This window comes from Ahaetulla prasina, chromosome 2 (assembly GCF_028640845.1).
Source record: "Ahaetulla prasina isolate Xishuangbanna chromosome 2, ASM2864084v1, whole genome shotgun sequence".
Classification (NCBI taxonomy): Eukaryota; Metazoa; Chordata; class Lepidosauria; order Squamata; family Colubridae; genus Ahaetulla; species Ahaetulla prasina.
Window position 1 is genome coordinate 165,640,313 of NC_080540.1, and position 27,685 is coordinate 165,667,997.

General features: G+C 40.8%; 1 protein-coding gene across 11 annotated transcripts in view; it reads right to left on the minus strand.

Annotated features, from left to right (window-relative positions):
- ARHGEF25 (Rho guanine nucleotide exchange factor 25) overlaps positions 1 to 27,685 on the minus strand; it is a 104,086-nt gene that overhangs the window by 26,863 nt on the left and 49,538 nt on the right. For 8 of the 11 annotated variants that reach the window (XM_058168418.1, XM_058168410.1, XM_058168407.1 and 5 more), the window contains 4 exons: positions 5,886 to 6,196; positions 5,077 to 5,154; positions 2,128 to 2,255; positions 1,438 to 1,504 (listed from right to left, as the gene is read on the minus strand). In XM_058168418.1, the coding sequence (XP_058024401.1) occupies positions 1,438 to 1,504; positions 2,128 to 2,255; positions 5,077 to 5,154; positions 5,886 to 6,196 (584 nt within the window). Of the gene's footprint in view, positions 1 to 1,437; positions 1,505 to 2,127; positions 2,256 to 5,076; positions 5,155 to 5,885; positions 6,197 to 6,365; positions 6,432 to 24,205; positions 24,255 to 27,685 lie in introns of those variants that run through there. The other 3 variants (XM_058168419.1, XM_058168409.1, XM_058168408.1) reach the window with 3 other exon arrangements.

A 27,685-nucleotide genomic window follows, 5' to 3' on the forward strand; every position in this document is an offset into this window, starting at 1 on the left:
AGCCAATATATTAGCAATATTTTTAAGAGAAAGAGATTGGAGTTGAGGGAGAGGAAAAAAAAACACAACATCCCGTAAATTACAGGCCTGTCTGAGATGCATTGATGAAAAACTCAAGATAACTGATATTGTAAAAATGCGCATAAGACAAGACTTGTTAAGGAAGAATTTTTGTAAAGGGAGGTTCTGCCTCCTGCACACACGCGCACACATGCCCACCAGGATAGTGTGTGCTGGGCCGAAGCTATGTGAGCCGGCCCCTTACAATTTCCAGGACAGCCATGCCTTGAATTTGACACCCCTGGCCTAGATGATTCCCCAATTCTGCTGCTGAAAACTGATGGAAAATCATTGATATTCAGTACTAAAAGGCTAATATTAGCACTGTTTCTCTAATATATTTCTTCCAAAACAAGCCTCCAATAGGACGAGCCCAAATATTTTAGCTTTTAAGTAAAACCTTATCAAATTTTCAAAAGAGATATAAAAGAAGCCAACAGTTCCAGCCTGGCAGAAAAATGTGATTTTTAATATATGAAATTTTGACTATAAAAATGTTGCTCGCCCTGCAATTGCAGCAGTCAAATGCAGAGATATGCAAACATTTCTATTTCTGAATTCTAATGCCAAATCTAAATGAAGTGGGTTGTTTCACATTTGACCCCCATATAGTTAGGGTTAAAACAGGTTGTTTTGAATTAAAAAATCAGGGCTTGAGTTTGAACGCCAAACAATTTGTACACAACTTGTCAAGACATAAGAGGATCCACTGGTTGCTAGTTTGAAAGACAAGCAACAGAAGGTGGAAATAAATAAATAGGGCTCAAAACAAAGTAAACACAATGAACAAGCTGATTCAATGTTAAAATTTACAATTAAGACATTCAACAGAACAGCACATTGTAAAGTAACGTGCTCTCTACAGGATGTTACATTCCACCCTGTTTTATGTTTCCCCCAGTAGCCAATATATATTTTGTACCCAAAATTGGGCAACCAGTTCTCATTTGAATCTTTGGGATTTTACTTTTGTCAAAATTTAATATACTACCGGCCTGGTATGAACACGGCTAGCCTATCTCAAAAACGAGACACAGACTAGAGGAGGAAAAAAAATCGAAGGGGAAAGTCTTCTCTTCATAAGAAACTGAGGTTTCCAAACCACAAAGGAGCATTGTGTACCCAGGATGGCAATGCGACAATCACACAGGGTTGCCCTGGGTCAGTCCATAGTTACTTGAATGGCTCTTCAGACTGAAGATTAGAATCAAGCATGAATTTTCTTCTGCTCTCGTCAAGCAAGAAGACAGGCAGCCTCAAGCAAACTACTCTCTTTGAAAGAGGGAAAATATTTTGCTCAAGATCCCAAAAGATCTGGAGATGACCCGCTGATGGATAGGGGATTAAGTGTCTAAGATGTAGAGTATATGTGTGCACCTCCACAATCTGGCCCAGGTCTTCCACGTACATCTTCTCCGTTTCAATCAACTCCCTGAGAACAAACCTGCAGACAAGACGAAGCAGCAGTGTCTAAGGGGAAGGAAATGCATTGTGTGAGCCCTGTTCCCTCTTTTCTTATGTATGGCATCCCTCCCATCTTATTCGGCACACATGTGCCACTTACAGACATACAGTAAAGCACGGGTTTCCAACCTTGGCAACTTCAAAGCTTGTGGACTTCAACTCCCAGAATTCTGGGAGTCCACAAATCTTAAAGTTGCCAAGGTTGGAGAGCCCTGCAGTAAAGCCTTCTCTATGTTGAGGAGACTCTTGTATGACACAGAGAAAGGACCTTGTTTGCAAGCTGATTAAGATGTGACAAAGTGAGTGTGCTGCAAATATCTGAGCAGTCAGTTTTTCCTGAAGTATGGCAGGAATGTTGATGCAACTGATTCTATATAGCATGTCGTCCTGGCACGTTTGGAATGAACACTTAGGATTTGATGGGATATACCCCGAGTACAAAAGCTATGAAATAACTCTTGCTTCACCTCCATTAAATCTGTGCTTTTCAATATTCCAAGGGTCTTGGGACAATGTCTGCTACATTTGCCTTCCACCTAGCCCCGTGTTTGTCCCTTTCTCCCAACATGATTTTAAGCTATTGCACCAACGAAAATCACTTACATACTCTTTTCTAAGGCACTACGCCTCTCCTCCTCTTCCTGCTCCTCAGAGAGTGGGGGCTGCACAAGCGGTTCCAAGGGAGACCCTGGGGTTCTGGGATCCATGGGGAGCAGAGAGGGCTCAGGAGCCTGCCGAAAAAAGAAAAGATTCCATTTCATGTTAAAATTTGCAATAGACAGCAATAGGTTAAAAGGCAGGTTGGTGTCTTACTCAAGCAAGAAGAGATACTGTAGTGTCTCATTTCCTCTAACCTCATTCAGAATATGAGAAGTTTGATGGCACTCAGGAAGGAATATTAATCACAAATCCAGGTTTACTTTTCCGTTTTGGAACAGATTACTTGTTTTTGATACTGGTGGACACTATTGACATTGGCCATACATCCCTTTTGATTTCCCAGCTTCTGAAAAGCAATTTGAAACCTCTTCACTTCTGAAATTTTAGAAGTTATGAGGTAAATAAAGCAAACTGCTGACCCGCCATGAGCTGCTCCAGGTTTTGCGGTAACAAAAAGGGAAAGAAAATACGCTAATGCTCCAAGTTACTGGAGGCTTTGCAGGTAGCTGATTCTTTGCCAAAGAGAAGAAAGTTATAGAACCCATTTCTTTTTTTAAAAAGAACATAACAAAAAAGCCCTTCCAATTTAAATGCCTCGTTTTTCATATACACTATATGCAGAAAACAAAATTGATTTACTTGGATTTGGTTATCGGGTCATCTGTTTTAATAAAGTTAAAGAGGTATATAATCTGTGAGCAAATCAAGCACTGCTTCTCAATAAGATTTACATCAATTTCCAAAACTGATGTTATTGTAGACATTGACCCTTCTCTAATGCCTGCCAAATTTCACAATGATAGTATTGTTGAATTCTCTGGTTCTTGAGTGCAACCTTTTTCATTCTATAACATTTTTGTTTAGTTAAACATTTGAATGGAAACATCAAACTCTTTCCGGCTTACCTAATTATTATGGCCTTTAAAGTTTGAATCTGTATGGTATTATTATAAATCGATGAATGCCTATTACAAATACGTCTTGAAATTTGCTAATAACATTTTGGTCAACAAAGCATTAATAGCCTGCTTGTAGTCAGAAATTTGTGTACATAAACTTCTGAGTAATAGTGGGCTTCATCTGAACATAAGAACCTTTCTTATGTGGAATCAATCCAATGGTCTAAACCAGGTATATCCAACTCATGGCCTATGGCAGGGGTCTCCAACCTTGGCAACTTTAAGATTTATGGACTTCAACTCCCAGAATTCTGCAAAGCTGGCTGAGGAATTCTGGGAGTTGAAGTCCACAAGTCTTAAAGTTGCCAAGGTTGGAGACCCCGGCCTAGGGGACACATAGAACCCTGGACAGGTAGCAATGGGCCCCATAAGATCATAATAAAAATATTTTAAAATGAAGGAAGTTTGTTATGTATTTTATTTTTATTTATACACACACAAACACACACACACGCACACACGCACACACACACACACACACACACACACACACACACACACACACACACATATATATATATATATATATATATATATATATATATATATATATATATATATATATAGGTCTTTGGTTGTTCGGGTTTTCTCCCGTGTAAAATTGGAAGTGACTTGGCGACGTTTCGACGAAGTCTCATTCGTCATCTTCAGGCTTCAGCTTCGTGCTTCTGGGAGCAATGTGTGATCGCAGCTGTTTCTTACTTTTCAAAGGAAGCTGAAGCCTGAAGATGACGAATGAGACTTTGTCGAAACGTCGCCAAGACACTTCCAATTTTACACGGGAGAAAACCCGAACAACCAAAGACCTATATACAAACACCCGTGAAAACCTCAGAAAACAAATATATATATATATATATATATATATATATAAACATATATTTTATATGTGGCCCAAGACAATTCCTCTTCACTCAATGCAACCCAGGCAAGCCAAAAGATTGGATACACCTGGTCTAATTGTCATATAGTACTTAAACACAATGGCTGTAGCTCTCCACAGCTCTATCAGTTTTTCTCTTAAATCTTGTATTTAAGAAAGGCAAAGGATTAAATTGGGGGCCTTTCATATAAAGCTATCCCATCTAACTATTCAGATAAGTAACCCTACATGCACAAGGAAGGGTTATTACTAGCAGTTACCACCTTAATAAGTGAGATGGTTTTGAGATTTTGGAAGGTTTCTTTAACCTGTTTCTGCCACTTTTATTTTACTTTCTTTTTTAATTGCTTTCTTGGTATGATTACACAGAGTACTTTCTTTTCTCCTAGCTCCTTGTGAATATTGGTCTTGCCTGAACTGTAAGTAAAGTACATATTGGTTTCTACAAAGATGGCATAATTCTTTAAAAGGCTCAAGGAGGGGAAAAAAAAGAAAAGGAGAGAAAATAGGATGTAAATCAGAACTGAGACCAGTTAAAGAAGTCATCACAAGATTGTCCAGTCATTCCTATTCTTTGCCTGCCTTTGGCTGCAGCTAATCTCATTTCATGCAACACTAACTGCATGAGCTGCAAATATTTAACTTCAATGTCAAAGTATTTTTCTGAACCAAGGTAGGCAACTTAGTAGACATGAGTGCAATTTTGGGGATTTCTAGCCTATATCCTAATGTTGTGGGAACTGTATGTATCTTCCCAAAGAAAAGATAAAAAGTACACAAATTTATATTTCTATATACATTTAAACAAGCAAACAAGCAAAGTATCCTGAGTGTTGATGAAACAAACCCTCCCAAATTTGCTTCCAGGAATAAGAAGATATTTTATAGTGTCTCGATCTTAAATTTCCAAATGTGTTCACCGCTTCACAAAAGTGGTTGATTCTTCTTTAAAGTCTGCTTAAATATAACAAGCATCCACCAAGGTGTGCATTGAATAACATCTAATAAAAGACATCTTTCTTCCTGCCTCTCCCCACCTTCACAACCCACCTGGTTGGGTGTTTTTAAGCCATCTCCTTCTAGCAGGTTGGAGAGCAAGGAAAGGTCTGGGAGATGAGTATTGCCATCCTGAAATTATAAGGGAAGGGTATCAAATAACTTCACACCCAGGTTTATAAGCGAATATACAGAACTTTCCAATCCTCCTCTTTTAAATTTCCTTTAGATAACAGCACTATTGCTCACATCATTACACAGTTTTAGCACCCAAAATCTCTGGCCATGCTCTACCCAGCTGCCAGTTTGTTCTACCAGCAAAATTAACATACTTAATCAAAGCCTTTCTGTAAATCAAGTGTGAAGTTTAAAAAACAAAAGCATCAAGGTGCATCTAGGAAACTAGCTCCATATTAAAAAAAAAAAGATTACAAGACAAATCAGAATAACTCATGCTATCATACCGACAAATGAAAAAGGACAATCTTCCAATGCTATTTTTAAGGTTGACTCTTTCTAATCCACTTTGACGGGCGATAGGTGATCAGATGTTTCTGATTCATAGTATCACATGCCCAATGATGCTGGTGTTCTTCAACAGCATATGTCTTGTCTTGTTTGCTGAAGCAAACTATTTGTTCTGTGCCTCGTAATCTAGATCTACATCCCCCAATTTGGGTACCGTACGTACCTGTGGACCTTAACTTAGGGAATCCTCAGCCACGGACATCTGGATTGCAAGAAGCTAGCCTAAATTCAATGGACTAGTCTATCAGGGCTGGTGGTTGCCTAATCCTGCCTTGCAGTGAGGGACTGAACAAAATAGCTTTTGTTTGCACATGCATGCATTTCTTTGCTCTTACTGTGCTGATTGACTCCTGTGGAACAGCGAAGGGTTCCTCTGGTTGGCTGAGGAGGCCTAGGTCAATACTTTTGCGATCCTCCTGGCGTCCATGGCGCCTTGTCCGGCCTTCTGTTTTCCTGAGTGGGCGCTCTCCCCGAGGTAGCCCACCACCACTTAGCTTGCGCACGGGGTTGGTAAGCCATTTCTTGAGGGTGCTAACTGAGTGGCGGGAAGCAGGGGAACTGGGAGCCGAGCTGCTAGATGCCTGTGGCTGGATTGAGGCCACTGAGGCAGAGATGCTGCCATCGCTGCCTGCAACAGAGTACGGGTCTGCAAGAAAAAGACAGGGACAATGAGCGCACTATCACAAATGTAAAGCACCAAGGCAAAACATTCAAGTAAATGGACTCAAGACTGCCCAAATAAGTTATACTCCATAACCTGTAAGTCCTTCCACTAGTTATGAAAGTGTACTCTATGGTATTCTATACATTCTCACCAAGGACAAGATCCTCATTCAAGGCTGCAGTATATGTGTTGCATGTAGAAAGTCCAGTTGAAATACCTGAGGTAGTAAGATTTATTTATTTATTTATTTATTTATTAAATTTTTATACCGCCCTTCTCCCTAGGGACTCAGGGCGGTGTACAGCCAGAAGCTAAAAAACATAAGACATATACAATTAAAACAACAATTTAAAACCGAGTATATTAGAAAATGGCCAATTAAAAATTTAAAATTTAAAATTACAACCCTAAAATAATAAAACCCCGGTTAAAAAATTTAAAATTATTTAAAAATATTAAGCCAGTCCCACTTGAATAAATAGATGTGTTTTCAGCTCACGGCGAAAGGTCCGAAGATCAGGCAATTGACGCAATCCAGGGGGAAGTTCGTTCCAGAGCATAGGAGCTCCCACAGAGAAGGCCCTACCCCTGGGGGCCGCCAGCCGACATTGTTTGGCGGATGGCACCCTGAGAAGACCCTCTCTGTGTGAGCGTACGGGTCAGTGGGAAGCATGAGGTAGCAGCAGGCGGTCCCGTAAGTACCCGGGCCCTAAGCCATGGAGCGCTTTGAAGGTGGTAACCAAAATCTTAAAGATGGGAAATGGCCTTTCTTTTATTCTTAAATTTTATTTTTTCCTTCCCAAAGAAACCTTCTATATTGTTGGTTTATTTATTTATCCTATTTTCCTTCAATAATAGGATTCATTGCTGCATGCATGGGGTTTTTGGCTAGCCTTACCATACACACTGATCAAGCCCAATCCTGTCCAGCTTCAAAAAAAGGTGCTGCACCAGTCGCTCTCATGCTTATCAAGAGAATGGACAGCAGAAAGCGGGCCAATGATCTGTCACCATTTGAAGACCAACAAATGAAATAAGTATGAATTACATAATCTTGAAAGTCTGGAAATATCCTTTTATGCTTTGTAGTAAGGATGGTAGGGTTTTTCTTTTGTCTCTGAATCAGATTTGAACTGGCGACCACATTGAAAATTTAGAGTACTTAAAAGAGCTGTTAGGAATTGGGATCCAGTCATTTGGAAACAGACCCAATAATCAGTGGTGGGTTCCTACTGGTTCGTCCTAGTTTGGGCGAACTGGTAGTGGTGGCGCCGGGAGGCTCTGCCCACCCACCTGGACATCACGGATGCTCTGTGCATGCGCAGAAGCACCATGCACGAGCGAAGCAAGCACACACGCGCACGCACAGTTCCAAACCAGTAGCGAAGGTAAGTGGAACCCACTACTGCCCATGATACTTCTTCAGCATTTAATTTGAGGGAGATTTATTTATTTTTCAGGATTATAGAATGCTCCACTTGTATTCAACTCTAAACAGTAAATGTGCATTCTTCATAGCCAGGGTTAAAATTATACAAATCAATCACTAAAAAATCTTGTCACCTAAAAAAAACATTATTTGAATATAAACAGTCACAAAATGAGCAACAATTGAGCATATGCACCAAGACAAATTCCTTGTGTGTCCTATCACACTTGGCCAATAAAAATTCTATTCTATTCTATTCTATTCTAGATGATTAGGGGACTGGCGGCTAAAACATATGAAGAACGGTTGCAGGAACTGGGTATGTCTAGTTTAATGAAAAGAAGGAGTAGGGGAGACATGATAGCAGTGTTCCAATATCTCAGGGGCTGCCACAAAGAAGAGGGAGTCAAACTATTCTCCAAAGCACCTGAGGGTAGAAAAATAGCAATGGATGGAAACTAAAATACCTTATCTCACCAGACTTGAAATCCTAGCCTTAGAAAACTTGGAACTCCGTCGCCTTCGACAAGACCTAAGTTTAACTCATAGAATTATCTATTGTAATGTCCTTCCTGTCAAAGACTACTTCAGCTTTAACTGCAATAATACAAGAGCAACCAACAGATTTAAACTTAATGTTAACCGCTTTAATCTAGATTGCAGAAAATATGACTTCTGTAACAGAATCATCAGTGCTTGGAATACTTTACCTGACTCTGTGGTCTCTTTCCATAATCCTAAAAGCTTTAACCAAAAACTTTCCATTATTAACCTCACCCCATTCCTAAGAGGACCATAAGGGGCGTGCATAAGTGCACAAATGTGTCTACCGTTCCTGTCCTATTGTTTTTTCTTTTCTTCTTCCTATATATATATAGATGCTTATACCTCCTAATATTTACTCATAAATTTACTTACTTTTATATGATGTTGTGACAAAATAAATAAATAAAAATAAAAATAAACTAATCAAGGAGAGAAGCAACTTAGAACTAAGGAGAAATTTCCTGACAGTTAGAACAATTAATAAGTGGAACAACTTGCCTCCAGAAGTTGTGAATGCTCCAACACTGGAAATTTTTAAGAAGATGTTGGATAACCACTTGTCTGAAGTGGTGTAGGGTTTCCTGCCTGGGCAGGGGGTTGGACTACAAGACCTCCAAGGTGCCTTCCAACTCTGTTGTTTTTGTTGTTGTTTTAATTAAAATGTAATGGGATATCTGCACATCATTGAAAAACCAGGTGTTAATGATCTTAATGTCAAAGAGCTGAAGCCACTCTTAATTGCATCCCTCTGCATTCTCCAAGCTTATTTGAAATGAATACAAATTTCATGTTATGCTTTTTTTGCTTCAAAAATCAGTGCAGGTCCTCACAGCCTCCTTGTATGAACTGCAAGATGCTTTACAATATATGGGACTGCTCTTGAAGCTCACTCAAAAGCTTCAGCTGATTCAGAAAGCAGCAGTTTGGGCACTGAGGAGCATGTTGTGTTATGCCACGTGACAGCCCTGCTTCATAAGTTGCACTCGTTGCCAGCCTGCTTCTGGATGGGATTCAGTGTGGCATGGGGTCTGGTTATTTGTGAGACGCCCTATCTCTCCTGGTGTCTGATTTGATCTGACAGGGTTGGCATGCTCCAAGTTCTTTCAAGTTAAGCAGTGTCATTTATCAAGACCTCAGAAGTGTGATTTCTCTACTGCAGTACCTGCCCTCTGGAATGAAGTTCCCCCTGAAATTTGGTAGCTCCCAGCCAGATGGTATTCTGGAAACCTAAAAGACTTCCTAGATTCTGGACTAGGGTGGTTGGTAGCCCTTGCTGTATGGGTTATATGTGTTTTCCTCCCATGTTTCCCTGAAAATAAGACCAGGACTTATTTTCTTTTGATCTCCGAAAAAACAGAGTTTCTTTTCGGGTGGGTCTAATTATTGATTCACCTCGTGGTGGTGGCACCAACAGTCCTGCTGAGCAGGAGCCCACTGCCAACCCACTTCTTCTGCGGCCACTTGCCACCACTTGCACATGTTGCCCCCGGCCACCGTTTTGCTCTCAGAGCCTTCTGGAAAGCCCTTTGTAGCTGAGAAACGGGCTCCAGATTGATGAGCGCAACACCCCCTGGCTTCTGTTTCGCCTTCAGATGCCTTCCTTAAAGCTCTCTGCAGCTAATAACAGCTCTGTGGGCCGCAGAAGAAGTCGGCTACAGAAGAAGCGGCCGCAGAAAAAGGAGAAGCAAGTGCCGTGGAGTGTGAGGCCTGGTAAGTAGGGCAGTTCCACACACCCCATCCCCACCCTAGCTTAATTTTTACCTTGCCCCAACCCCTGCACCCTGGGGTGGGTGGGGTCTTAATTATGGCTAATTTTGAGGATAGGGCTTAATTTGAGCGCATGCGTAAAAATATGATAGGGCTTCTTTTCGGGGTGGGTCTTATTTTAGGAATAACACATCATCTTTGGCCAGATTCACCATCTTCTTTAATGTTCTACGGTTTAATTGTATTCAGTGCATTTGCTATTTTGTCTTTTAATACCGTGTGGCACCCAGAGTTGATCTCGAAGTGGGTGGTACCCAAATCAATCAACAAATAAACAAACAAACAAACTGCCTTATATCACATCTGCTTTATATATATTCATTGTAAACCCTGTTGGGACAACTTCAGTGCAGTTTGAAGATGATCAGAAATTGCATTAACAATAGCCCTATGTAATTAGCAAAAACTTCAGCATAGTTTGGATATTTTCTTAAATGATGGAAAACCTGCATATCCATTTCATATTTGCACATTTCATATATGACACACAAAGTTCATTCCCCCCAAATTTGGCATCCAGTCTGGTGAAAAGCCACTGCAAGTGACAGATCCCTCAATTTCACTAAAATCAAATACCACCCCTGAAATTAAGGGCATATATTGAAGTGAACTGAATGTTTTTGCACTGAAAAAGTTTCTCTCTCTCCCTTCCCAACCAATGTCATGAACAGGATGTTGTTGTTGTTGTTTTGAAGTACAGCTTATGCCTCTAATCAAGACATCAGGTTCAATAAGAGCAAGAGTACAACCACTTTCCTGGAGAGACAGTCTTTATTTAAGTGGGCCTAGAGAAACTGAAAGCTGAAGCAAAGACAGGACATTAATATTTCTCTCCTATATTCTAGTAGTGAGTTGATATAATGAAATAAGGTTTAAATTAAACCCTGGTTGATGGGCGCAGATGTTCATTTGTATGCATTAATATTTATTGAGTATGTATAAAAATGCAATCATCTGGGCGAGAATAAAGGCTAAATTTACACAATCCAAGTTCTGTGTCAGGAAGTAGACTGATTGAGCTGTGTACAGAAGCAGTTATGAGATCAGCTACACAATATATGTCATTTTTTCAAATAAACCCTAAAGTTAGTAGCTCAATAACATCTTATTCTGGATTAGACAATAAACATGGGTTGCACTGCAAGCTGACTACATAGTTAAGTGATTGCATACGTATTTATGCCAGATTCATACAAACTGATATGTACTTGAAGTCTAGGGTTTATTTATTGTCTGATGACTGGTTGAATCTATGAATAAAAGAGCACGTATGCAGTCTTATTTTACTGTGCATCAGATCACAACCATCAATTAATATACTCATAGGGAGGGAAATCAAGTAAAATCCATAGATGTGTGAACTAAGAACTGATGGCTCACAGGTGAATTAATTTTTGTTGTGTACTTATTTCACCTTCTTCATGGAACTCTGTGCAACATACACAACCCTGTCCCTTCTAGCTCATCCTCCATAATTACCATCTAAGGCACGGGTGGGGAACAATAAACTTCCTTATAGCCTTCTCTCTCATCTTAGATCAGGGTGGGGAACAATGGCCTTTTTTATGACTTGGGAACTTCAACTCCCAGAATTCCTGAGCCAGCATAGCCCAGGAAGCATAGCTCTCATCTAAGATGAGAGAGAAGGCTGTAAGGAAGTTTGATAACCTATGAGGATATAAATTGAGGTCTCCTTGGCCCTATTTCACATTATAAATACTAGACTAGAATATACATGTGAACTGATTCATAAACATTCAGGGATGTTGTGTGAAGTCTGTATCTGCTTCGTTTCCATAAAAATCCATGACTGAGATTTGATAATTAACTATTCAGGATGACTGGGTAAATTAATTACTTTATGACATGTGAGAGTGATTCCAATATGGCTGCTTGAGCAGTTTTTACAGTATACCACAATAAAATCTCAATTTGATGAAAACCGATTCAAATGTGCTTTAAATTGCAAAGGGTTTCTATTCCAGATGTTGTTGAACTGCCACTCCAGGAATCTTTCACCATTGACTATGCTGGTTAGGGATCTAGCAAGTTGGGAGTCCAGAAATATGTGGAAAAAGCAATTTGCCGACATCTGTTTCCAAACAAATCATGCTTAGCTTCAACAGAAACATTTGGTTTAGCTACTTTGGCCCATTTTCTGCTTACTCTCATGAAGGAAGTCTGAATGCGGGGAATTATATCTGAAAATAAAGGTTGGAGACACTCCAATAAACATTTCTAAGCCAGCAGTGTTGTCCCAACGCAACTAGCAAGATAAAGGAGTCTTGTTTTCAGGGGGGAAAAAACCCTACTGTATTGCAGTAATAACCCATTTAGCCAGGGGCCATAATTCAATACAGTGGCATGGCACCTGCTCCTGAAATAACACTGCCTGCGTCAGGAAGTAGAGATGTGTCAAGCCAATGCCACAGGCATCTAAACCCACCTAGGAAACTAACACGACAGTGTGAGGGGTGTTGCTATGGCAACCAATCAGCTCTGTACATGTCCATGGTCTACTTGGGATGAAGGCTTAGGGGGAAAAAAAACACAATTTGCACCCACAAAATATAGCATGCAATGTCATTCTTACCGCTGCTGCTTTATTACTCCGTGGTCCCGACGCCTATAGCTGAAGTGCTGAAATTTGTGTTGACTAAATGTTCTTTCATAGAAAATATTACTTCTAGAGAAAACTAGCAAGTCAAGGACAAGGTTGAAAGCTTATGTACAGTCCGCTAATGGAAAGGAGAATGGAAAGGACTTCTCATTTGCACTCTAAAGTGATATAAATCAGGAGCAGCTTTACTGGGCTCCAGTTTTTGTTTTTGTTTTTGTTTTATTTATTTTTATTTATAGACTCTCCAAATCAAATGACTTTAAAGAAAAGTTCAAATTGGCCATTTGGTCTAAGCTTGCAAATAGTATCTATATATGCATGTGTGAACCACTTTTAAGAGCAGTTTATGTAGATTGTATTTACCTCTAGTCTAGATAACTGTAAATTTGGCTAAGTATGTCACATCCTTCACTGGAGAAGAGCCTAATGCTGGGAAAGATTGAGGGCAAAAGAAGAAGGGGACGACAGAGAACGAGATGGCTGGATGGAGTCACTGAAGCAGTCGGCGTGACCTTAAATGGACTCCAGAGGATGGTAGAGGATAGGAAGGCCTGGAGGAACATTCTCCATGGGGTCACAATGGGTCGGACACGACTTCGTAACTAAAAACAACAACAATGCCATTTCCTCAATGAATGCATGCGCTATTTTAACTCCACAAACCAATTACCTTTTATCCCTAACACACGTTTTTTTGAGGTGGGGACATTTCTAATTTAAACAATTAGGCCAAGACTCTGATGGATGACGGAGGTATGACAGCGACTACAGGGGTATCATTGGTGAGAGAAGGGGTCAACATTTTCTGTGTGGTGTAGCTTTTTGAACATTTTAATAGAACACAGGGGCAAAAACCCATTTTGCATTGTATGAGGAATATGAAGCGCAGAGGTGGGTTTCAGCAGGTTCTGACCACTTCTGGAGAACCAGTAGTGGAAATTTTGAGTAGTTCGGAGAATCAGTAATAAAAATTCTGACTGGCCCCACCCCCATCTATTCTCTGCCTCCCATGTCCCAACTGATTGGGAGGAAATGGGGATTTTGCAGTAACCTTCCCCTGGATTGGGGAGGGAATGAAGCTTTTATAGTATCTTTCCTCTGGAGTAGGGTGGGAATGGAGATTTTACAGTATCCTTCCCCTGCCAAGCCCGCCAAGCCACGCCCACCAAGCCACACCCACAGAACCGGTAGTAAAAAATTTGAAACCCACCACTGGACTAGCATCATCTCTGGCAACAGACAAACCTCTTAGTTTTTTGCTGGCATGAAAGAACAAAGGAAAACAGGGATCTGTCAAGAATCTATTGGGTCCCAGCTAGTGATTGGTGGGGCCACCCTCAAAAAAGTGTGTCAGAAATAGCTGTTCAAGTCTGTCTTAACCATAGGCTATGCCAGTCCATTCCCGCTGGCTGCTCTCCAGAAGTAAAACAAGAGTAAAGAGTGCAAGAGCCATGTTCACCTAAGCCAGCAGTATCAAACTCGATTTCATTGAGGGCTGCATCAGGGTTGTGTTTGACCTCGGGGACCGGGGTGGGCATGGCCGGGGTGGGCGTGGCCAGCTTGACATCACTCATCTCAGGGACGTCTGTGGTGGCCCAAGCTCTCTGCCAGCGAAAACAGGCTCCAGAGCTCCATTTTCAGTCGTGATGGCCTCCTGCTGCCCTCTGCCAGTGAAAACGGAGCTCAGAGGGAGGTCATCCCAGCCAAAAACAGAGCTTGGGGGGGGGCGCATGTGGCCCTCACAAGCTCCGTTTTTGCTGGCAGAGACACTGTGGGCTGGTCCTTTGTTGTTTCTAGGGCAGCCCTGCAGGCCAGATCTAAGCACCCTGTGGGCCGGATACGGCCTCCAGACCTTGAGTTTGACACCCCTGACCTAAGCTATATGTTGCTAAATGCTGATCTCCTTCAGATGCCTCCTGCTACTTCTATGGGTGATGGGGCAACCGTTAATATCAGTGGAGGAGGAATGTGCACAGCACGTTCCTTGGCAAGGCCTGGTGTAACAGGCTGCGCCTTCCACCATCTGTTCTTCAGGAGTTCAGTATACTGGTGGGTGGAGCCATGTGCGGGAAAGAAAGGCTCAAAACACAAGGGGAGAAGATTTCTTTACACGTTTCCCTCTTATTCTTCAGCAATGTATTTTTCATGTTTTTTTAATGGCAATTCTCAACGTATATTACCAAAAGAAAAAAAGCTGATCCCTAATCTTTTCTTATAATCAACAGTAAAAAGGACTTTCTGATAAATAGTTTTGGCTAACGATAGAAAGAAAGTTTGGGAACCACTTGCATTAAAGCCTATGAAAGTGGGGAAATAAATGCTGGGCTCATGGTTGTTTAAATGAGAACACCACCAGTCTATCTATGGTGGCTGATTCAAACCATTATATTGCACATTAGTCTACCCAGCTGTGAGGTAGCAATAGCAATAGCACTTAGACTTATATACTGCTTCATAGTGCTTTTACAGCCCTCTCTAAGTGATTTACAGAGTCAGCCTATTGCCCCCAACAATCTGAGTCCTCATTTTACCCACCTCAGAAGGATGGAAGGCTGAGTCAACCATGAGCTGGTGAGATTCGATCTGCTGAACTGCAGCAAGCAGTCAGCTGAAGTAGCCTGCAGTACTGCACTCTAATCACTGCGCCACCTCGGCTTGGTACAGTGTTTATTAAGAGGTACTAGTCATTACGGAGCTTTACGGGGTATAATGGAAGGCAAGCCACAAAAACCATTCACAAAAAGGTTTTCTCTTTTTGTGGCTTCTAATGTTTCCATGTTTTATGTTATTACTTTTTCACAAATTGCAAAATTTAGAGATGAAATCTTTCTTAAAATTGCCTTACCATGGTACGTAGGAATAGTTTGAACTGCTGCAGGGATATGTCTGTGGATATAGGACCTTCTGTCCATAAAGAAAAAAATGGCAATGGAAAGGGCATTCTGTGCCAATTTCCTAAAAACCATTATCTTCCCTCATAAAGCAGCAGAAGATATCATCATTGCTTTCTATATTTTTAAGATAGAGGATTCCAATGCAGAAATAGAAATGGATTATCTGATACAAGGGCATTTGGCAGCATGAACACAGGTGTCCAGCCCAGGAACACTAATTGCAGACAATTACAAACATGATGAGTAAGGTCTTGAAAATGAAATATTGTTATCTAAAATCTCCCGACTTCAAAGACAAAATTATCAATTTCTTTTTTTTGTGGCCTTTGTTTTTAAGTAACTCTAGAATTAGTAGCATACAGAATCATATTTCAAAATGACTTTTCTCCCCCATTTTAAGCATGAAAGCTAGTAATTAAACTTAGGACTCCAATTTCTACCTAAGAAATTATCCTAAACCAAGCCTCATGGAAATAAACAGTAACTGTGCAATGTTTATTTTTAAAAAAACACACAAAACTTGCAGATGGACTGTGCCCTTCCTCTTCTAAAATAAGAACAGCTAGATTCTATCTATTTTATCCACTAATTTGAATCCCCTCCAACTTAATTTTTTATCTCTCTCCTTCCTACATGTTCTCCGGGAGTGCATACCCAAGATATTTTTTATGCGTCCTCTTAGATCTTGAAGGAAAGTGTATTTAATTCTAAATGCTGAAATAATTTTTGGATACATTCAATATGACTTCATGGACAGAGGTGAGTGTAGATAAGTTAAAAAGAAATTTTTCCAGCTGAGAGATCCTCCTACCTTTGTTTCTTTCTTTAGTTGAGCATAAAGAGACATGTGCCCCCAATCCAAAAATGGACATGAGGCACTGGGGGTGGGAGTGCTGATAAAACCTTGCTGGCTTCCTAGTTCTTCCTTTGCTATGTAAACGTTTTATTTAATAGATCCAGAGTGAAACGCTCACTCCCTAATGCTGCAACACTACATATTAATACCCCACAACCTAAATTAGCACCCCGATGAGAACTGAGGTAGACCTCAGTTCTCATTGGCTGTGCTGGCTAAGGTTTCTGAGAACTGAAGAGTATGCCCCCCTCCATTTGAAATCCAGAGGTTTACTTCTGAACAGACAAGATGTAGATGACTGCATTACAAAACAAATTATGTAGCAAAGCAGAAAAACAAATGTTAAAAGTGTTAACACTGAGAGCATTATCTTTTCACTCAATACAACAAAGTAACCCGCCTCCGGCAGAACATTTGATCTTATCAATACAGGCAAGCAGATTATTCAATATTCACTTCCCTACTATACTTTGAGATGAAAGGGTAGTTAATTTTGGCTTTTCTACCTCACATTCATTGCCTGTGATCCCCATGCACCAGCCAAAATGATTCCATTATACAGGTAGTTCATTGGTATATGTCCTCTGTTTCTGGCGCATGTTATCTGTTTCAGAAATTCCTGTTCCTAATCAACTGATCCCATGAAAATCTTGTAGCTCTATTGACTGAGGCTTTAAAAGATGGCGGCAATTTTTTGTACACAGAAAATGAACAGAGGGGTATAGCATTTGAATGCTCTATAAACAACTCTGGCATAGCAAGAGGTTTTTGAGATGACAAGACTTTTATCATCTATAGCCGTGATGATGAACCTATGGCACATGTGCCACAGCTGGCACACAGCACCCTCTCTGTGGGCACGCGAGTCATTGCCCCAGCTGAGCTCTGCCGTGCATGCGCGCAGGCCTCCCACGGGGCAGCTGGTTGTCAGGTCTCTGCCACGTATGCACAGGGGGACAGGGCACATGCAGAGCCGCATGCACACATGCGTGGGGAGGGCACATGCAGGGGGTACACACGCATGTGCGGGGATGGGGCGCATGCGTGGGACCCGCACTGCATTTTGGGTGGTTGGGTGTGCGCGCGCGCATTTACGCACATACACTTGTACTTTGGGCACTCGGTCTAGAATAGGTTAGCCATCACTGATCTATAGGCTTTTACATCAAATCTGAGGGAGAATGAATGAATATAAGTAAAAATAACGATATGTTTTTCCTCCATTCCAGCGCTAATAGATGACAGGATTTGATGGATGGCAAGATATCCAGAGTTCCTATCTGAGGGAGATGGGCAATTCAAAAAGGTGAAACATAAAGTATAAATAAATAAATAAAAATATTACTTTAGAGTCATGACACTACAGGGACAAAAAAAAAAGCTTAAACTTCATTCCAGGAAAAGGAATAAAGAAAAGATCAAAGAAGGTTCTCTTAAACAGCATGCATGATAATGCCAACATTTGCATTTTCAACAATAGGGTGAGCACAAGAAAGGTTGCTCTCTGGGGGTAAAGATTAAGATCATAGCAATAGCACTTAGACTTATATACCGCTTTACAGTGCTTTACAGCCCTCTCTAAGCGATTTTACAGAGTCAGCATATTGCCTCCAACAATTTGGGTCCTCATTTTACCGACCTCGGAAGGCTGAGTCAACCTTGAGCCTGGTGGGATTTGAACTACCAAACTGCAGGCAGCCAGCAGGCAGCAGAAGTAGCCTGCAGTACTGCATTCAGTAGTGGGATTCAGCCAGTTCGCACCTATTCAGGAGAACCGGTTGTTAACTTTCTAAGCAGTTTGGAGAACCGGTTGCTGGAAGGAATCTCCTTTTGTTTTTTCCCACTTTACAGGGCTAATCCTGTAAGGAAGGCAGGAAGGAAACATTCTGGTGTTGTTTCTAGCCTAATCCTTATTGCCCTGCTTACAGAAATTGCCTTTCTGGTTAACCCTTATTACATTGTGACAGCTAAGGCAAAGCGCCCATTGACGTGAGTGATGTTGAGTTTGCCACACCCATATGGTCACATGACTACCGAGCCACGCCTACCCAGCTGGTCATTAAGGCAGACAACCTGTTGTTAAATTATCTGAATCCCACCAATGACTGCATTCTAACCACTGCACAACCCAAGGCTCTAGATCCGTGATGGCGAACCTGTGACACACATAGCCATATCAGTGGGCACGTGAGCCAGCTGATTTTCAGGCCTTCTGGGCCCACTAGAAGTAGGGAAACAGGCTGTTTCCTCCCTCTGGAGGGCCTGGGAGTGGTGGGGAAGGCCCGTTTTTCTCTCTCAACTGGCTCCAGAGCCTCTCTATGAGGCTGGGGACAGCAAAAAAGTCACTTCCTGTCCAACCGGAAGTTGGCAAACGGGCAGTTTCTGGCCTCCAGAAGGCCTTAAGGGGGGTGGGAAATGCCGTTTTCACCCTCCCCAGACTCATAGAGAGGCTCTGGAGCCAGGTGAGAGAGAAAAAGAGGGAGGGGGGTCATGTGCACATGCACAGGGGTGGGACACATAGAATTATGGGTGTGGGCACACGTGCGTGACCCCCGCACCCCCCTGCCTCCTGGCACACGATGGCAAAAAGGTTAGCCATCACTGCTCTATATCATGTTACTTCCTTCTTTGTTTCATATATAAAAAGTGAGATAGACAGGCAGTTGAACAGAATCATGAAGTTGGAAATATCCTCAGATTTCATCTAGTCCAATCTATCGCTTAGAAAAAATGTGCTATCCATCTTCTGTTTAAAGACCTTCATTGAAGAGGAAGCCACCATTACATAAGGCAGTTTCTTCCACTGCTTGACCTCATGAAATTTCTCCTAGCCTGAACGTACTTCCCTGTAGCTTCAATTCAATGGTTCTGATTCTGCCCTCCAGAGAGAACACTCCATCCTATATATGGACATACTTTAGGTATCTGAAGGCTACTATTGAATCAGTGGTGGGTTTCAAATTTTTTTACTAATGGTTCTGTGGGTGTGGCTTGGTGGGTGTGGCATGGCTTGGTGGGCGTGGCAGGGGAAGGATACTGCAAAATCCCCATTTCCTCCCAATCAGCTGGGACTTGGGAGGCAGAGAATAGAAGGGGGTGTGGCCAGTCAGAATTTTTACTACCGGTTCTCCGAACTACTCAAAATTTCCGCTACCGGTTCTTCAGAACTAGTCAGAACCTGCTGAAACCCACCTCTGTATTGAATCTCCTCTATCTTCTTTTCCAAGGTAAAACATATCCATTTCCTTTAACTGTTTGTTACAGGACTTAATTTCCAATTCCCTCACCATTCTGATGGCCCTCCTCTAAATTCACTTCAGTTTGGACCATTACTTTTTTTTGACTGTGATATCTGGAACTGCTCACACTACTCCTATTGGGGTCTAACCTGGGCAGATTAGAATGGGATAGCTACTTTTCATAATCTGAACTCTACATTTCTATTAATACAACATCCCAAAATAGATTTGCCTTTTTGGTGGCAGCATCATGCTTTCAGCTCATGTTCAACTTGTGATCTACCAGAACATAAGCAATGATCCCACTGATCAATGATACCTATGATATCATACTTGTCCTCCTGCATTACGGTAGTACTTCAGCAATACAAATAAAGTATTCGGTAGTACAAATAAATGGAAAACATTTATTTCCTACACTCTACATATGCGTGAAGAAACATCTGAAATTGGGAGTAGCACCCCCTACTGATCCATTGGTATAGTTTTCTGCCAGTCTCTTAAGACTCATCTCTGTTCTCACCTCTGTTCAAAGAATCAATTTGATTCTATTCCTGATTCCAAGCAGTAGCTATGACAAGGAAATATTTTACCATATTAGTTTTGCTAATATGCAAATTTTACCCATTCTAATATTATATCCTTGTATATACAGCCATAACTTCTAAAATGTAATAAATATTAACTTATCCTTTGTCATCTGCACTGTTGGTCTTTGTGGGTATATTTAATTCTGGGCTTTATCAACCTCTAAAACAGGGATCTCCAACCTTGGTCCCTTTAAGACTTGTGGACTTCAACTCCCAGAGTCCCTCAGCCAGCAACTCTGGGAGTTGAAGTCCACAAGTCCACAAGTCTTAAAAGGACCAAGGTTGGAGACCCCTGCTCTAGAACATTGGCAATAAACCAGTGGTGAAATAAAAAAAATTTTACTACCTGTTTTGTGGGCGTGGCTTGGTGGGTGTGGTGTGGCTTGGTGGGCATGGCCAGGGAAGAATACTGCAAAATCTCCATTTGCATCCCACTCCAGAGGAAGGATACTGCAAAATCTCCATTCCAACCCCACTCTGGGGCCAGCCAGAGGTGGCATTTGCCAGTTCTCCAAACTATTCAAAATTTCTACTACCAGTTCTCCAGAATCTGTCAGAACCTGCTGGATTTCACCTCTGCAATAAACAGATTATTTCTCTGCATCTGAAAACACCAAGCTGCCTTAAGAGCACAAAGCAAAGGCAACCTAATATTTACCCACTCCCAAAATAAGCTATTTTGGAAGTTTGTTCTTCTATGCTTAAAGGCAGAGCTGGCCCAGCCTGAAAGAGATCCATAACGGAAGCTCCTGTAGAGAGTTAGAATATTGATCCATCTGGTCTCTGACTCAATACTGCCTAAATAGCATTGGCAGCCAAAGACCTCGAAGGAAGAATTTTTTCAGCTGTGCTGTCTGAAATTCCTGAACTTGAGACCTTTTATATATTCTTCAATGCACACATTATTTCAGAGTTATGGACCATTCCCAAAAGGATAATACAGAAAAGGAAAGGGTTAGAAATGTCTATGATCCAAGTGCAACTGTAAAAAAGAAAAATATATTTCTTAAGAATTCATTTAGAGTCAGCACTCTTGCCTCATTTAATGCCATTCTAAACTGCAATATATTGGTTGTATAATCTTAAATATCATAGTTTTTCCCAAGAGAATTCTGGAAATTGAAGTTTCATGATACTAATGAGACTTCACAGTTAGAAATGTCTAATCCTACTCATGCACTGAGTTTTCCAGAGAAGAGGGAATCTTTATTAAAGAAGTGTATTTTTCTAATTTTTTTATCAGTATTACCGCTACCAACATCCTAATCCCCAATTAAAAAAACAATAGCAATACAGACTTAAGTTGGTCCTTTGATTCACAAGACCTACATACTTAGCTCACCCTGTGAAGATCCTAATAAAGTTGATGTACAATTTGCTAAGAATAAAAATAACTTGCGGCAGAAAAGGGAGAAAGAAAAACTTTCTAAAGGACTCATAACATTTTACGTTGAAATAGACAACTTATTTTGATTGAAAGTTAACTGGATTCCTACAGGAATCAGTACTTACGGCCAACATCAGAGTGGCTTCAGTGAGCACCTGACATGTTCCATAAAAAGCTGTCGAATCTTGGAGTCCTTATTCCTTGACATTGTTTATGCTTTATTTGCATAATGACAGCACTAAAGAGATTCTTTCTTCTTTGTGGACTATGGGAGGTGGAGAAGGAAAAAGGCATAACAAATCGATATAGGGGATGGCAGAAACATGGGACGTGCTACAAAGTCAATTTGCCTAAGAAATTCCTACTCTCATGTATTTATAAGGTAAAGGTTCCCCTCGCACATACGTGCTAGTCGTTGCCGACTCTAGACTCATGTATTTAGGTGAGCACAAAATGCCTGATTTTAATATTTCTTTAAAAAAACAGAATGTTGCTTTAAATCTACATACATTTAAATAGCAATAGCGCTGAGATATATATACTGCTCTATAGTGCTTTACAGCCTTCCCTGAGCAGTTTACATATTGCCTCCAACAATCTGGGTCCTCATTTTACAGACCTCGGAAGGATGGAAGGCTGAGTCAACCTTGAGATGGTCAGAGTCGAACTTTTGCTGTTGGCAGATTTAGCCTGCAATATTGCATTCTAACCACTGCATCACCATGGCTCCTTAACATGAGGGTGATGATGATTAATGAGTAGACCTGGTTTTTTTCTCTTCCTCGGGGATGACAGTTCAGCCTAATATAAGCATCCCATAGAACATGGGTTTTTATCTAAACAGTTATACGAATCGTATTATTGGTGTCACAGCCACGAGCTAACAGAGAATCAAACAGGTAGAAAGAAAAACAAGAAGGAAAAGAATTGCCAACAAAAGGCAAATTTAAAGGAAGAAATATGGCATTAAAAGTAAATAAAAAAGAAAATAGTCACGCCATATTGAGAGTCCAATGAAAGATCTCACATCTGCAGGAGGTGAAGATTGTTGAAATTAAGTTGAGAGAAAGCACGCAGAGCACTGGATAGAGAAGAGAAGGCCTGTGCTGAAATCCTTGCTCTGTTTAACAAGTTGTTAGCAAATATATTTTCTCAATTTTCCCATGTGGGAATGATTGTGATTCACCTCACAAGTATGTTGAAAAGGCAAAATAGATGAAGACTAAATTATTTCTGCATATTAAAAACATAATGTAACTAGCCATCAAACATTAATAGCACAACAAGTCATGAATTTAACTAGCTGAAAGCTTTGTTTTAATCAAAGCAATGAATAAAGGGGCCGGCAATCTAAGCATCCTTCTCAACTCTGTTGTCTTCCAGATGCTGGCTGGGAATTCTGGACACAGTAACCCAAACACTTCTGAAGGGCACCAGTTTGGGGAAAGTTGCTCCAGTAAAACATAATTAAAAAAAAAAAGCGAAGTACATGGATTTAGCTTCAAAGGGACTAATGTGCACTTTTCTGTACATCTGCTATATTCTGAAGCTTTTTGAAGCAATCATTATAGAATGGTAATTCTCTGATCACCTTGGCAAATCTCACACATGTGTTCAGGTGATGAACACATGTTCATCACACAAATCTCACACAAAATGTGTTCCTCTTGCTTTAACAGAGTCTTTTATATGTTGCGTCTCCTCCTCCATTGTCCCCAGACAGCCACTAATTAGGCATGATAGCTAGGCATCACGGGTGATATTGTTCAGCGCATCTTGGAAGGCATTAAATTGAAGACTGGTCAATAGGCTAAGGTGACTCACAAGTGGTTCACCTTGCAGCCAGCTTTCTTTCTGAAGTTTTTCAGAATACAGTATATTACGGTCAAAGGTGATCTGTTCAACAAGAATGGAATATTTCCTCCCCCCTCCCACTATTCAATCTGTTTTGAGAAGCTGAGCAAAGTCTACTAATTGTAGCTTCAGATCATGGCCAGAAATCCCATTTGTTCTGTGCATAACTGGATTCAGGCAGGAAAAATGAAAGAAAGTTCACATGGAGAACAATTGTGTCAATCATCCCGCCCAGCCCCTTCTAGGGTAGCTGCTTGCAGGAGGTATTTCCTGCAGAAGGAGCCTATTGAGTAGGAAATAGAACAACATGCCCATGAGAATACCACAAGCAGCAGTGGAATGTGCATAAATCTCTAAGACTTGCATACAAGGGGGACACATGCTGGAAAGATGCAGCCATTCAGGGAAAAGACCACCCCCGCTTTTCTATAGGGATGATCCTTTCTGTGGCATATACGAATTTTCTTCTTTGTTTCTGCATTAACCACATTTTTGGTGCTAAGAAAGGACTACAGTCTCCTATTAAATTTGTCCCCCGCCCCCTTTTTTTTTACTATTTGTCTCAATATGTGGCAGCACTTTCTTAGTTGATCATGTCTGGGTTTGGAAACTATGCAGGGTTGGCTCTGGTTAAATAATTATAGGGAAAGCTATTAAAGAATTAAGGGCAATAACCAGATTGGAAAGTTGAAAACGTCCAAAAAGTAGACATGAAAAAAAATCCTCTTCTACACTATTGCCAGGAAAATTGCAAGGCCATACTCATGAAGTCAACTGGAGCTGAGCTCATTCAGAAGACTTTATCTTACCTTTATTATTCAAGGAAGATAATTTGCTCAACTTCTTAGTCGGGCTGGTCAAGATGTCTAGTTATCATTTCTCTATAAATTATTACTATGTCCATGTAGAAGAGAAAGCAGAAAAGAACTCTTGTAAAATGAATGAGCTTAGCCAATGAAAGAGATGGGCAGATTTCAGTTTAACAAAATTTTTAGTACAGAACATACTTGTAAAATTTATCAGATATTCAGGCAACCAAAAATGTAAATGAAATTTAAGCGCAGCTACACAAGTTTCAGGAAAGTGCAAATCCAGATTTATTCTGAAATGCAGCTTCAGACGTTGTTGCATTTTTAGGTCCCAAGTTCCCCCTGTTTTTTAGACAAATCTTTTGCCCCACCTTCCAAAATCATACTTTCACCATTCTCCATCAGTGTTTTAGACCAGAGGTCTCCAACCTTGGTAACTTTAAGCCTGGAGGACTTCAACTCCCAGAATTCTGGGAGTTGAAGTCCACCAGGCTTAAAGTTGCCAAGGTTGAGGACCCCTGTTTTAGACAACAGATGGTGTATATATGTTGTGCTTACAATAAAATTAAATATCCATGCTTATTGGCTAATTCATAATACCATGAAGGAAGTCTCAAGAATGTTTAGCAGTATAGAGTCACCCCTATATTTTATTTTATTTTTTGGGAAATTAGCAGCGGAAATTGCATACAGGTTTCTATATAGGCATACTTGTAGTAACAGGATATAATTTAAAAGAAATTACTTCTCCAAGAATGATAACCGGTCCCTGAATCAGATTAGAAACTCCTTGCGATGCACGGAGAAGAAGCAATAAACCCAATCCTGTGCTACTTCAACACTCCCAAAGAAAGCAAGTGATTGGTTCAAAATTATATACTTAATTTTCTCTTCGTGGAAGAGGCTTCTATTGCTGTTGAAATTGTGCATCCCAATAACAGGGCCAAAAGTGCCACCGGTGGGTGGAATTGGCAGCATGGATGGAGGAAACAATAGTGAATGGGAGAAGAAGGATGAGATCACTGTGAAAGCAGGTGGAGAGAGCAGACTGAACAGTGGGGAAGCAGCCAAGGGAAGGAGCTCTCTCAGCAACTTGTTGTGACACCTCTACAAAAACACAGCAGACGAAGGCATACCTACCCACCAGCAGCATTACGCAGTGTTTTACCCAATGATGTAGTGCTATGTCTATCAGACCTGCAGCAGAATCTGGCCCATCCATTGGTCTGGATACCAAGCACTACCAGGAGGCTACATTCGCTTCTAGACACAGTGTCCTTGCATGGGGGACATTAATCATTGGTTGAAGGAAGGTATAGCTACATTAGTCCTTTATTTACTCTGCTCTCCCCTTCACTCCCCACTTAGTTTTCCTTTTTGTATCATGTCTATCGGACCGTAAACCTGTGTGCTTGAACGATCTTACTTTTCAGTATACTGTTTGCCTCGTGTTTAGAAATGCTGTATTTATCAGTATTAATGAATGATATCAAAATGAATACAGTAGATGAATACTGCAGCTAACAGGATTGCCCTAAGGCCATCAATTAGCAGAAGACAAATTCAACCTAAGGACTTACAGATCTATAGCTCAATCACTGGTATCAGTGGAAAAGGTCCATCTGAGGGCTAACTACAGCTTTGACCCGGAGGGATTTAATTAGGCTTTTTGCAAGGAAGAAAGGGTTTACAAAAATTCTTCCTTGACAAGCTTCCATTAGTGCTCATCATGGCTATTACTTATGGGAAAATAAACACTGGACATATCACATGCAAGCAGGATTTTAGCATATGTTTTTTAGCTGACTCGTAGAATATGCCTATGCTGTTTTCATGCCAGGAGAGGCTTATCTGCTTATTTTTCATGAGTTGGGATGATGTTAATAGGACAGCAAAATCAACCAAACAACCTAAATTAATATTTTGTTACCACAGGAGCAATAGGAGGGAAGTGATTTGCTTTCAGACCTTATAGACCAAGTTCAAAAAATAATCCTTCTGCATCAATAGTTAAGGGACAGAACTGACTCTCCCAAACCCACATACTGTAGGCAGAACAGACCATGTAGTTTAGAGTATTTTTCTGTTTTTCCTACCTTTTGCTTGGGCATTTTCTCTTCAGATAATTAATCTTGAAATGGAGAAGCTTCAGACACTCCCTACTTAAAATGGCTTATAAGAATTTGCTTTGGTAAGGAATTTTGCTTTGTTCCTTCCCCCCTCTTCCAATGGTGTCTATAGCCAAATATTACATGTATTTTGGGAAGCAACTCACAGTAGCTGGAAAATTCACAGTTTTACCACTTATGCACATGCCTGATACATCTGGTGGGCAAACATTTAATGAGCTGGCTACTGGCCCTCTCCAACGAGGCAATTCCTATGTGTCATACACCACCAGAAGAGGAGATGGGTAGAAATACATTTCAGATTCATACTAACATTATTTACACTGGTAAATCTTACTCATCTTTGCACAATCTCTTGACATGACTTTGGAAGGAGAGTAAGGAAAATTTACTTATTTAGAACATTTTCTGTTTCTGGTTTCCATTATTAGAAACAATCCCAAAATAATGAGAGAAAATGATTTTTCAATAGTCATTTAAGTCAGGGGTAGGGAACGATGGCCCTTTTATGACTTGTGGACTTCAACTCCCAGAATTCCTGAGCCAGCATGCTTTCTCAAGAATTTTGGGAGTTGAAGTCCACAAATCATAAAAGGGGCCATAATTCCCCCACCTCTGATTTAGGTACATGACAAAGAACTCAGTGTAACCTAAAAGCTTACACAGCCATTTGACAAAATAACTTACGACATTTAAAACTCATCTATCACCTTGTTCTGTCTTTTAAGGTTGATTTGAGGAACAGCTCTACTTGCAACTGGTTGTTTCCACAACACACAACAGTTTAGGGCCAGCCAGGCCAAGACAAATAGCAATGCATGCTTGCTAAGAATTAAACAGACAAGTACATTTCTACAATAAAATGGGCCAAACCTTCAGAAGAACAGTGACTGCTGTAAAACAACAGGGTCTTGAGCAGGGGTGAAATCCAGCAGGTTCTGGAGAACCAGTAGCAGAAATTTTGAGCAGTTTGGAGAACCAGAAAATACTATCTCTGGCTGGCCCCAGAGTTGGGTGGGAATGGAGATTTTGTAATATCCTTCCCCTGGCGTGGGGTGGGACTGGAGATTTCGCAGTATTCTTCCCCAGCCATGCCCACCAAGCCACACCACGCCCACTAAGCCACGCCCACAACCAGTAGTAAAAAAATTTGGATTTCACCACTGGTCTTGAGCACTAATCCTTAGAATGCACGACTGTACTCAAACTATGGAATAAATACAATGAATTCCTATGATAATTTAAGAAGATGAAAAGATGAGATATAGGTAGCCCTTAAAAACCACAGCAGTGACTTTTGCCCCATTTGACAACCGTTCTTGCCACAATTCTTAAGGTGAATCATTGTACT